This window comes from Piliocolobus tephrosceles, chromosome X (genome assembly GCF_002776525.5).
Source record: "Piliocolobus tephrosceles isolate RC106 chromosome X, ASM277652v3, whole genome shotgun sequence".
In the NCBI taxonomy this organism is placed as follows: domain Eukaryota; kingdom Metazoa; phylum Chordata; class Mammalia; order Primates; family Cercopithecidae; genus Piliocolobus; species Piliocolobus tephrosceles.
Genome location: NC_045455.1, coordinates 1,544,771 through 1,557,928, shown reverse-complemented (window position 1 = coordinate 1,557,928; position 13,158 = coordinate 1,544,771). Strand labels below are relative to the sequence as shown.

The following is a 13,158-nucleotide window of genomic DNA, read 5'->3' as shown; positions in this document are numbered from 1 at the left end:
AAAAAAAAAAAAAAAAAAATACAAAAAACTAGCCAGGCGAGGTGGCGGGCACCTGTAGTCCCAGCTACTCAGGAGGCTGAGGCAGGAGAATGGCGTAAACCCGGAAGGCGGAGCTTGCAGTGAGCTGAGATTCGGCCACCACGCTCCAGCCTGGGCCTCGCTCCAGCCTGGGCCTCGACAGAGCGAGACTCCGTTTCAAAAAAAAAAAAAAAACTTTTTGGTCTCAGGGCTTCTTTACACTATTAAGATTGAGAACTCCAAAAAGCTTTTGTTTATGTAGGTTGTATCTATCCATAGCTACCATATTAGAAATTTAAACCAAGACAATTTTTAAATTTTAACTTATTTAAAAATAGTAAATCCATTAAGTACAACTTGAAAGCCTGAAACTCCGAAATTTTAATACATAGCTAATGTATACCTTAATACATATGTAATACACATTGATCTTCCCAATGATGTAATTACATAACCAAAGGAAGATTGCGTGGTATTTGGAACTTCATCAAAAGCTCTTTATCATTTTGGAAAATCATGAAACCAAAGCAACACCACTTGTCGTACTGAATCACCAAAACAATACTCCTTTACCTTCTGCCAGTGGCTTGTAGTACACTCAATAGAGGTCTTGCATATTATGGCAATCATCTTCGAATATGTGGTGTACTGTAGTCATACCTGAACATTTACGATGAAATACTTATCTAATATAAATTCCTTTTTATGTATTTTTTACCTCATAGAAAAAGGATTACAAAGTAGCTATGAAAAGAAGTGTAACCTCTGACAGATTTGAAACACTAACATCAAGCACACTGCTTCCAATGATAAGAATACCCAAAGACATAATAAATAAATGTGCTCCCAGGAGAGGCAGGGATATGAAGACAGGATTTGACTATGACTGGCTGGCAGTATGTGTTTCAAGCAAATTCACAGATGTTGTAAGTTGGAAAAGGTGGTAAATCACGCTTACGTTAACTTTATAAAATTGTCAAGCACCATTTTATGTAGGTGCTTTGCTTCTGAAGGTCCCTTGAAGTCAACTGTTTAATTTTTTAAAAGATATCTTATAAAAATGTGATTCATATGAAATTCTCATTAAAAGTAACAAGTACCTATTATGCCTTGATTTCACAGTACTAAAGAAGCAATGTAAAAAAAAATAAAAAATTAAATAAAAAAATTAAAAAAAAAAGAAGCAAGGTATTACAAAAGCATAAGGCCAATTGTTAGTAACATGTCATCAAAGAATAATGAATCAAATGTTCTGTGGAGTTACCAGATAAAATGCCCACTAATCAAATTTTTTAACATCAAATATTGTTAAGGTAGTAATTAATATTGCCCCTTTGCTCACTAAGGTATAACAAATGAAAGAACAAGGTAAGCTACTATTTATAAATTCTTCAGTAAATAGCAGCATAATTTAAAATTATATCTTAAATGCTTGACAATCCTAGCTATCTAGAACACAGCAAAAAGAGCATCACCTTTAATGGACTTCATGACATAATTTACTCAGGGAGGGCCGGGCACAGTGGCTGGTGCCTGTAATCCCAGCACTTTGGAAGGCCAAGCGGCGGGTGGGGGGGGGGGGGGGGCGGGAATCACTTGAGGTCAGGAGTTTGAGACCAGCCTGGCCACATGGTGAAACCCCATCTCTACTAAAAACACAAAAATTAGCCAGGAGTGCTGGCATACACCTGTAATCCCAGCTACTCGGGGGCTGAGGCAGGAGACTCACTTGAACCCAGGAGGCGGAGGTTGCAGTGAGCCAAGATCAGGCCACTGCACTCCAGCCTAGGTGACAGAGCAAGGCTCCGTCTCTAATAAATAAATAAATAAATAATTCAGAGAGGACCCTGCCAGGATTTGAGAGCCTACTTTTAATTTAGACACAATTCTAAATGGGAAGATAGTAGAATACAGAATTTTGCTGAAAAGAAGCATTTCAATCTCTTAGAAGGGGCAAAACTTTTATATCAAAGAATCTTCAATGTGAAAAAAAAAACGTTTTTGGCCGGGCACGGTGGCTCACGCCTGTAATCCCAGCACTTTGGAAGGCCAAGGCAGGACGATCACGAGGTCAGGAGACCGAGACTATTCTGGCTAACACAGTGAAACCCCGTCTTTCCTAAAAATACAAAAAATTAGCCGGGTGTAGTAGCGGGCGCCTGTAGTCCCAGCTACTCGGGAGGCTGAGGCAGGAGAACTGCGTGAACCCAGGAGGCCTTGGAGCTGGCAGTGAGCCGAGATCGCGTCATTGCACGGTAGCTTGGGCGACAGAATGAGACTCTGTCTCAAAAAAAAAAAAAAAGTTTTTAAGCTGAGAAATATCATTTTAGCTCACGATGAATGACATTCAAAATCCAATTATGACAATGGCAATGTATGAATGTGTGGTTTATCCCTAGAACAAAAAACTCTGGAACCACTGGTACAAGGAAAACACTGACATTAAGGTGGATAAGTCCTATCAATCTTAGTTTTATCTGATTCCCCCTATGACGAGGAACATGAAACATGAGAAAGGAAAACTCAGTGTGCTAATGACAAAAACAAACGAGGGCAGGCCATGCTCATACCTCAAGGCCTTTTCATTGGTTCTGTCTACTCAGAACCTTCCCAGATGTTCAAATGGCCCTCCTTTACTCCATTCAGGTCTCTGTACGTATCTCAGAGGCTTTCCCTCACCTGTCTCTTCTCTCTATATTTCTTTTTATTTTTTTGAGGCGGAGTCTCGCTCTGTCGCCCAAGCTGGAGTGCAGTGGCGCAATCTCAGCTCACTGCTTAATCCTATACAGTAGCTCCACCTCCAGGGTTCACACCATTCTCCTGCCTCAGCCTCCCGAGTAGCTGGGGCTACAGGCGCCCGCCACCACGCCCGGCTAGTTTTATGTATTTTTAGTAGAGACGGGGTTTCACTGTGTTAGCCAGGATGGTCTCGATCTCCTGACCTCGTGATCTGCCTCTCTCTATTCCTTTACCGTACTTTTTCACCACAGTACTTATTGCTAATTAACATGGCTGGTTTATCATCTGTCTCTTCCACTGGAGTGTCAGATCTGTGGGAGCAATGACTTGTGCATCTACATCACCAGCACTTAGCATAGTTCCTGGGAGGAACTTTGAGGATGGGGTTGTCCTCAAAGATTTCTTAGATAAATAAAGAGATAGAATGAAACTCTACAAAATGTAACAAGAATTGTGTGAAGTCACTCATTTAATAGTAACACAAAATAATTCATGATTGCCCAAAGATTAGCATAGAACATCCAATGAATTACGCACAGTAATTGTCATGAAGCATAAAAGGTCAAAATGCATTCCCAGTACTTTAAATGTAACTTTTGAAGTCTTCCTTCAAAAATTGAATAACTTCTTTTCCACATTTTGGTGCTTAATACGTAACACAGTTGCTTCCATTACTCAGAAAACTCCCTCACGATGCATAGTCACTCTCTCCCCTACCAACCTGGCCAAAACAAGGAGCAAGAAATGGCATCCTGTACCATTTCTTTCAAAGTACCCCGGCTACAAAATGGTTTTGCCTACTGTATAGGATTAATTTAGTTTTGCTTATTAGTAACAATATTCGCCATGTGAACTTTCCCAGAATAGTTTTATATCAAATCCAACCCTCAACCCTTTAAACAGTGGGAAAATATGGCAGATAACAGTCGTTAACACCCCACTCCCATAATGCTCAAGCCTGTTAAACTTTCCTAATGAAAAGGGACGATGATGTGACTCTCCAGCACCCCGCATGCTCCTCCGCGGCGCAGCCGCTCTCTCCACCCCACACAGCATGAACCCAAAGGCACGCAGAGGCGCCCTCCCCTGGCGTGTGACACCAGAGAACCGGGATAAATTGGCGAGCTGGCATTCCTCCCATCCTCACTGACTGACCCGCGCGCGGAGTGAGCGGTGACTCAGCCCGCTCCGGCCCGGGCTCCGCCCTCCCGCCCCGCGTTCTCGCCCCGGCCTCCGCCTCTCCACTCCCTCCGTCCTGGTCCCGGCCCCCAGCCCTCCGCTCTCCTCCCTGGCTCCCTGACCCCCGAGCCCCAGCCCTCCGCTCTTCTCCCCGGTTCCCTAACCCCCGAACCCAGCCCTCCGCTCCCTCGTCCGGGCCCCACGTCCTCGGCCCGTCCCCCAGCCCTCTGCCCCGGCCCTGCATCCTCGTTCCTCCAGCCCCGGGACGTATTAGGGCTGCACGCGCAGGGAGTGGCCCCCGGGGCGGGTCTGCGGGCCCCGCGTCGCCCGGCCCCTCTACCTTCGCTCCTGCCCAGGATCCTGCAGCACAGGTTCTGCAGCAGAACGTTCGGCGACTTCTGGTCCGGGGTCGCCATCCTTGCCCGGGACTGTGCACGGGGGTCTGGGCAGAGCCGCCACCGCCGCCGCAAGCGCAGGGACCGCGGCCCGCGCCCTCCCTGCGCCCCTCAAGCTCCCGGCTCCCGACAGGCTAAGGCGCGGGCGCCGCCGGCCACCAGGGCGCCATTTTAACGGAACCCGCCGAAAGCGCGGGCGCTTCCCACAATGCCCCGCTTCTTCCCTGCGCCGAGACCGCGCGTGCGGCTGCCTAAGCGTTCCCGGCCCTGCCCTGCGTATTCCCCCGGCTGCTGCCCGTGCGGCCGGGAAAGTTCCGGGCGACAGGTGGCCCGAGGCCCTCGAGCTGCGCGGACAGAGCGGGGCTGGAGTCGCGAGCGTGACGGGCTTCGTTGGAGAGCACTTGGTGGCCGGTAGCACCTTAAAGGCCATAATTTGGTGTGTTTGTCTGGGGGTGTGTGTGTTAACCGCATTGGTTTGATTCACGCTTCTGATGAAAGAAGGCTGTTTAAAGGGTGCAGGGGGTTGTGCGGTGCGGCAGGTCACACTCTCCAGCAGGCGCCCTGCCCAGGCCCGAACTCACACCGCCGAGCAGGCCGCTCCCCCAGGCCCGGGTGACTGGGACGTCCTGGGAAAATAAATCAGTCACGTACGGAGTGACAGAACAGGAGAAGACCTGCCGAGAAAAAGATCGATAAGCGGACCATTACACCAAGCCATCTTCAGTGCAATCGTTAAAGCTTACACATGGCTGCACGCTTGGGAGCCGTGAGCTACCATGTTAGAAGGCCAACTTCCTGAAGGAAAAATGATGGAAAGAGATCCCAACTCTTGAAATGGAAGAGGGAGGACAATCCAGCTATCCCAACATCCCCGCTGAGGCCAGCCACACATGTGACTGCCTGCAAAGCCCATCGGGCCTGATTCCAGCTCAGGTTGCAGAGTTGTTAGCAAGTAAAACATTTGTTGGCGTTTGACTCAAAAACATGGAGACAAAGCAGACTTGTAGGATATTACAGTCAACATCTAGACCCTGCAGCTAAAGGACTGCCTCCTTGCATGAAGCAACAACCATCACAGCTCTGCAAGAACAACCAAAGCACCAAAGATGCCATCACCCCTCACTGCTTTCGATCCACATTCTGTGGAAGCGCTTCTAAACCTGCACCACACTCAGCACGATCAGTTAGTAACTGGCTTCTTAGGAAGTTATTCTCTCAGCCCCATACTACGGTGTCCAGCTGTCTAAATTCTGCCACCCTCTCCCCCACCTTCAGATGAAACGCCGCATGACTGCATCATCTTATCTGACCAGCTGTCTCCTAGGACAGACATACAAGAAACCCCCCTCACTAAGGCTGATGTTATTTGGTTTACAGATGGCTCTTAAAGGATGCAGCTGGAAGGTATTACACTGGCTATGCCATAGTGCCTTTGCCCAAAGAAATAGAAAGTGCTTGTCTTCTAGGAGCAACCATCTCAACAAGCAAAGTTAGTAGCATTAATTAGAGCATGTCAGTTGGCAAAAGGAATAACTGCTCATCTTTATACCGATAGCAGATATCCTCAGAGTAGCTCATAATTTTGGAATGCTATGGAGACGAAGAGGATTTTTAACCTTTTCTAGTCAGCCCACAAAAAAAATGGGTACCTTGTTTCAGAATTATGGGAAACCATACTATTGCTAAAATCATTAGCCATTATCAAGATTCCAGGCCTTTCAAAGACACTCAAAAAAGCAAGATAAGCCAGTTAGCAGATAGTATAGCAAACAGGGTGGCCATAAACCTATCTGAACAAAAAGATCAAACCATTTTGGCCTTTAAGGAAGTTAGATTTTTATGTAAAATTAGCTCAATCCAAATCTCCAACTCATACTTCCAACTAAGTTACAACCATCTTTCTTTCCCTTTTTTTTTTCTTTTTCAGACGGAGTCTTGCTGTGTTGCCCAGGCTGGAGTGCAATGGCACAATCTCGGCTCACGGCAACCTCCGCCTCCTGGGTTCACACAATTCTGCCTCAGCCTCCCAAGTAGCTGGGACTACAGGCGCCCGCCACCATGCCCAGCTAGTTTTTTGTATTTTTAGTAGAGCGGAGTTTCACCATGTTAGTCAGAATGGTCTCAATCTCCTGACCTCATGATCCACACACCTTGGCCTCCCAAAATGCTGGGATTACAGGCGTGAGCCACCGCACCTGGCCCAGCTGTCTTTCTTAACATGCATACACGATGTAACTCACTGGACACCTGATAAGATTATTGATTTCTTTAGGAGAACAATGTCATCAGAAACCTTCTCCAACTGTTTCTCATAGGTATACAGTCACTGCTGTCTTCCCAGAATATAATGCAAGGAAACCTTGACCCAGTTCTCCAGATCATTTCCCTTTACCAGAAAGCCCTTTTGAGGTGTGGCAACTAGATTTTTTCAGCTACCAACATCACAAAGATACAGGCACATCCTAGTGATGGTTTGTGTATTTTCTCATGGGCAGAAGCATTTCCATGCAGAAGAGCAGCAGCCTGAGCGGTAAGTAGTTATCTTAGAGAAAATTATTTCGACCTGGGGAATTCGTCAAGCACTTCATAGCAACAGAGGCACTCATTTCACTGCACAAATAATCCAGTCAGTATGCAAAATCTGGCCCATTTTTCCAGCATGTTCATTGTGCCTATCACCCCAGTCATCTGGGTTAGTAGAATGCACAAGCAGAATAATCAAAACTCAACTGACAAAACTGACTGAAGTTTTAAAACTTCCTTGACTGGGAGCTCGCTCTTGTTTTTGCTTCACCTAAGATCAGCCCTTATGGGTAAATGCCAGCTGTCTCCATCTGAAATTATCATGGACAGACCTATGAAATTGTCTCCAGGAAACTGTAAATCAATGATACTAAAAAGGAACGGGTTGTAGTATTGCAGCAGCCTCATAAGGCACCAAAGTAAAAACTGTGACTTAGTCAAAGACTCTTTCCACATTGAGCTCCAAGAAGCAAAAACTCAAGGACCACATACTTCAGCCAGGAGACTTCGTGGGAAATAGTGTCCTTTACAGGACTTTCTCCACCAAAGAAGAAGGAGCCTTATCAGGGACTCCTAACCAACCCTTGTGCCACTAAGCTTAAAGGAGTTGATTCCTGGATACCTGCCACCCATGTAAGGAAAGCTGCTTTGCCAATTTGGACTTCATCTCGGATTGGTGATCTAAAACTAAAACTCCATTTCCAACAAGGATGAGACGAAAACAACATCTGAGGCGATCAGCCTTCTCAAGACACCGGACCAGGCCTGTATCTTAATGAGAATCATCATTAATAGATGAGGAAGGTCTTCCTTTACAAGTTCCCACCACACTTCCTTCTTTTTGTCCCTGGTTCTTATGTTTTGTTGCTACTATCACCAGCCATTGCCCATGAAGCAAACAAGTAGGCTTGGGCCTGTGCTAGTCAATTACAGGACAACACTTGTTAGGTGTGTGGCCTCGCGCCCCTTTCTGGTGGTTCTGGCCTACCGTGGTGGCAGCTCCTCTTCAAGGACAAGAGTAGACAGAATATCAGAAATGTGTCTGTGTTTCTCAGAGAGTAAGTCATTGGTGCTTAGCACTAGTATGACGAAGGCTAGTGTACATCACTGGCCTATTAGTAATACTTTGCAAAGCAAAAGCCATAGGAAGAGCTTTTCAGTAAAAGGAACCAGTTCACATGCCTTAATGCTGGTACTACACCAACTGAGAGATTAGACCACTCAGTATTGGGATGGCATAACACAAACTTGAGATGGTTTCACTTGGCTTACCCTCTCTTTTGGTCAACTTGGTCCACTTGCCCCTTTACATTGGGAACAAAAGAATCACCTCAAAGATCCCTGGCCCAGTAGCACTGGAGATATGGGATGGAAACCCAGAGAACAGTGCATCCACGCCATTGTGTTACAGAGTCCTGGCTGGCATACCACTGAGTGGGCACAGTGACCGGGTGTTTACTGGTTGGCTCCAGATGGAACATCTGAACTCTGTGACAACGACCTGTGGCCATGGCTACCCCCAGGGTGGCCAGGACAGCGTTCTCTGCATTATGCCTGGACACAGGATGGAATAGTTCACAACCGGCATAGATAGTAGATAAAACTAGGTAGTCTGAATAAAGTACGGACTTTGATTAATAATGTTTCAATACTGGTTCCTAAATGTAATAAACGACACACTTTTAATCTGTGCATTGTGAGGCACTGAGCAGGAGGGGCCGGCTGCCAGGTGCTGGGTGGTGGGTGGGTCAAAGGCCAAACACAGTCTCCACCAGGCAGGCGTCACTCCCGGCAGGAGTAGGAGCCAGAGGCCTCACGGAGGGTGCCAGCCCCCACCCTAGTGTTTGATTTTCCCCCACAGCACTGGGTGAAGGTTAAGTGTGTCTGTGAAGACAGCAGTGAAGGAATACTGTCTCACTGCCCAAAGAGCCCCTAACAAAAGGTTTCTGCCATTCTATGGTCCTGGAGTCTGGGGAAGAGCGAGAGGGAGGCAGCTTAGAGTGGAAAAGTGCTGAATACTGAGTCAGAGTGGGAAAAATGTCTTCCAGGCCCCCTGACAAGGAGGCTTTGGCAGAGGTACCTGAGACAGGCCTCAGCCAAGGGACCCATGTGGTCTCGGAAGGGAGGTGCCTGGGCTGGGCACAGGGGATGCCCAGAGCACCCAGGTCCTTCCCTACAACAGCCTTCATACACGGCAGTGCACTGGCCACACACCATGAGGCAGCCAGGTGGGGCCTTTGTCATCGCCCATGGTCAGACCTGAAAGATCTCACAGGCATGGGGGCTGCAGCCATCTTTCCAGGCAGCATGTTGCATTCCAACTCTGTTTCAATAAAACTAGTTTCAAAAAAGAAAGAAACGTTTCAAAATATTGATGGGATGCTGCTAAGTTTTGATCCTTACATTAGAAAGGAAGAGGTAAAAGGAATAGTTTAAGCTTCTGCATCAGGAATCTAGAAAAGGAAAACCAAATCAAGCTCAAACTAAGTAGAAGGAAGGGCAATAAGATCAGAATGGATGCCGGGCGCGGTGGCTCACGCCTGTAATCCCAGCACTGTGGGAGGCCAAAGCGGGCGGATCACCTGAGGTCAGGAGTTCATGACCAGCCTGGCCAACATGGTGAAACCCTGTCTCTACAAAAATACAAAAATTAGCTGGGCATAGTGGCGCACACCTGTAATCCCAGCTGCTCAGGAAGCTGAGGCAAGAGAATCGCTTGAACCCAGGAGGCAAGAGGTTGCAGTGAGCAGCAATGATGCTACTGCTCTACAGCCTGGGGGACAGAGAGAGAGACTCTGTCTCAAAAGAAAAAAAATAAATAAATAAAGCCGGGCATGGTGGCTCACGCCTGTAATTCCAACACTTTGGGAGGCCAAGGGCAGATCGCCTGAAGTCAGGAGTTAGAGACCAGCCTAACCAACATGGTGAAACCCCATCTCTACTGAAAACACAAAAATTAGCTGGGCGTGGTTCCCCACACCTGCAATCCCAGCTACTCGGGAAGCTGAGGCAGAAGAATCACTTGAACCTAGGAGGCAGAGTTTGCAGTGAGCTGAGATCACGCCACTGCACTCCAGCCTGAGTGACAGAGCAAGACTCCATCTCAAAAAAAAAAAAGAAAGATCTGAATGGCAATCAGTGACATAGAAAACAATATGACAAATACGGAAAACAGAAGAAACTAAAAGAAGTTGGCTCTAGGAAAACAAAACTGATCATATTTGCTGCACTGAACAAGCCAAAAGGAAAAGCAAAAACAGAAATTTGCCAAATCAGGAATAAAAGAAATAACATACTAGGGTCCACGGTGAAACTAAAAATATCACAAATTTAAAAATGTTAAAAAAAATAGATAATTTAGATAAAATTGGTAAATTCCTAAAGAGACATAAATTATGAGCACTGACCAACACTGAACAGAAAATTAGAATAGATGTATAAGTAACCAAGTTGAATTAGCAATTAACTACATGCCCACAAAGAAAAGATCTGAACCAAATCGCTTCACTGGTGAATTTTCTCAAATGCTTAAGAAACAAATGATATCAATCTTACAGAAAACAGAGACAAAATACTTCCCAAATATTTTACCAGGCCAGTATTAACCTGATACCAAAGCCAAGCAAACACATCATAAGAAAACTACAAAATGAGAAAGATACAACTTTTTAACAAAGTGATTGCAGATTAAATCCAGCAACATGACCAAGTGGGGTTTATCTGAGGAATGCAAGGTTGGGCTAACATCTGAAAGCCAATTAATGTTGTAAATCCTCAATAGAATAAAAAAAAAAAAACCATATGACCTTCTAATAGTCACAGAAAAAGCACTTGACAAAACCGACCTTTTCATAATAAAAACTCCCAACCTATGACTAGAAAGAAACTTTCACAACCTGATAAAGGTCATCTATAAAATAAACCTGCAGCTAAGTTTCAGAGAATCATCTTTTTGTCTTATTTGTTTCCTCTGTTATGTCTCTGCTTTTATTTCATTAATCTCTTCATTATCTCCTTCATTCTGTTTGCTTTGGGTTTATTTGCTCTTCTATTTCTAGATTCTTGAGGTGAGCACTTAGGTTGTTGTTTGATACTTTTCCTCTTTTCTAATGTAAACATTTAGTGCTATAAATTTCTGTCTAAGCACTGCTTTGCTGAGCCTTTGAATTTTGATATGCTATATTTTCATGTTTATTCTGTTCAGTGTACTTTCACTTATTTCTCTTGATCCTTATTCTTTGATCTATGGGTAATGAAAAGTGTGTTATTTATTTTTCATGTGTTTGGAGATTTTCCTGTTATTTTGTTGTTGATTTCTAGTGGTGGTAGGAGAAGACAGACTAAGATTTTAATTATTTTAAATATGTTGAGGTTTGTTTGATGGTCAGAAGTGGTATATCTTTTTATATGTTTTGTGGGCACCTGAAAAGAATATATATTCTGCTGTTGTTGATTGCCATGTTCTCCAAATACCCATTAGATCCAGTTGATTGATCATAAGTTGTTCTCTGTCCTTGTGAATTTTCTGTTTAGTTGTTCTATCAATCAATTGTTGGGAAAGGAGGGTTAGGGTCTCTAACAATAATTGTGGATTGCTCTTTCTCTTTTCAGCTCTATCAGTTAATACATTTTGCAGCTCTGTTGTTTAGTGTATATATGTTTAAAATCGCTATGCCATCTTAGCAAATTGACCTTTATGTCATTATATAATTGTCTTGGCTCTGAAGTCTACTTTATCTGATATTAATAGGACTGCTCCTGCCTCCTTTGATTGTTTGCATGGTATATATTTTTTTCGATTTTTTTCCCCTTTCATTCTACTATGTGATTGTGATTGAAGGATAGACAGCATATAGTTGGGCCATGTTTTTTTAATGCTGCCTTCTAATCTCTATCTTCTAGTTGGTATATTTAGACCATTTACATTTGATATAATATGATATATAAGGCTTAAGTCTGCTATTATATTTTTTGTTTTCTATTCATTCTCTGTTTTCCATTTCTCTCTTTTTCGTGCTTTCCTGCGAATTATTTGAACAATTTTTTTTAGAATTCCAGTTTGATTTGTCCTTAATGTTTCCCAGTGCATCTTTTTTGAGGAGTTTCTTTAGGTACTACTTTACATGTACATAACTTATTTCTGTCTACTGCTGTTGACAATTTATGGTGTGAGTGAACCTAATCTCCTTTTATGCCCATTTACATTCCCCTGTTTATGATATAAGTATTTCCTCTACAAACATTGAGAACCACGCTAAATGGTGGTACTGTCTGTGCTTCATATATAATTTAGAAAACTCATGAGTAGAAGAGAGCCTATTGTAGTTATTCATATTTTCATTGTTCTCATTGTACTTTCTTCCTGATGTTTCAAGATTCCATCTTTTATCATTTCCTTTCTGTTTTGAGAACTACCCATTCTTTGGGGATAGGTATGATGGCAGCAAATTATTTTTGATTCCTCCATGTGAAATATCTTGACTCTCCTTTCATTCCTGAAGACTATGTTCACAAGATATAGAATTCTGAGTTAACACTTGATAAATGTTGTGCCACTTCCTCCCAGCCTTTGTGGTTTCTAGTGAGAATTTTTCTTTCATTCAATTAGTTTTCCCCTGATGCTAGGATGTTATTTCCCACTGGCTGTTTTCAAGAATTTTTTTTTCTTTGCCTTCAGTTTTTAGGAGTTTGACTATGAAATGTCTTGACATGGTTTCCTTGAGTTTGTTCAGCTTCTTGAATCTATAGGTTTATGTCTTTTGCTAAATTTGGGAATTTTTCAGACATTATTCCTTGACAACTTTTTAGTCCTGTGCACATTCTGCTTTCCTTCTAGAACCCTGGTGATGTGGATGTTAATTATTTTGTTACAGGCCCATGAGTCTCTGAGGCTTTCTTCATTTTCAAAAAATATATTTTCTCTTTGTTGTTCAGATTGAATGACTTCTATTATTCTAACATTTCAGACTTCCATTTTGGGTAATGAAAGACTAGTTAATTCAGACCAATCCTCCCATTGCAAACACATGGAAACAATGGATACAATATAAACACCATATGTTCGAAGGCACTAGAACATAAGGCAGTAAAAAAATCTGGGGACCAAGATTTGGGAGAATAAGAAAACACAGAAGGATGACCTTGGCACTTGAAATAGTTTTCCCCCATGGATTTCCTCCAATTTCCAGAAGAAATGGCTGGGATACTGACAAGCTGAAACTTACTTTAAACTTACCTCTGAACTTACGAAAACAAGAATTGGAGTTTATGGCATGATAAGGAGAGTGGTGGTTGGTCTGTCAGC

The 13,158-nt window shown here is 43.8% G+C and overlaps 1 protein-coding gene across 1 annotated transcript in view; it reads right to left on the bottom strand.

Moving 5' to 3' along the window:
• Positions 1 to 4,557, bottom strand: part of TUBGCP3 (tubulin gamma complex associated protein 3) — a 92,864-nt gene extending 88,307 nt beyond the window's left edge. Inside the window, exon 1 of the mRNA XM_023217681.2 lies at positions 4,277 to 4,557. Within this exon, the coding sequence (XP_023073449.1) occupies positions 4,277 to 4,352 (76 nt within the window). The 5' untranslated portion in view covers positions 4,353 to 4,557. The remainder of the gene's footprint in view (positions 1 to 4,276) is intronic.
• Between the last annotated feature and the right edge of the window lie 8,601 nt (positions 4,558 to 13,158).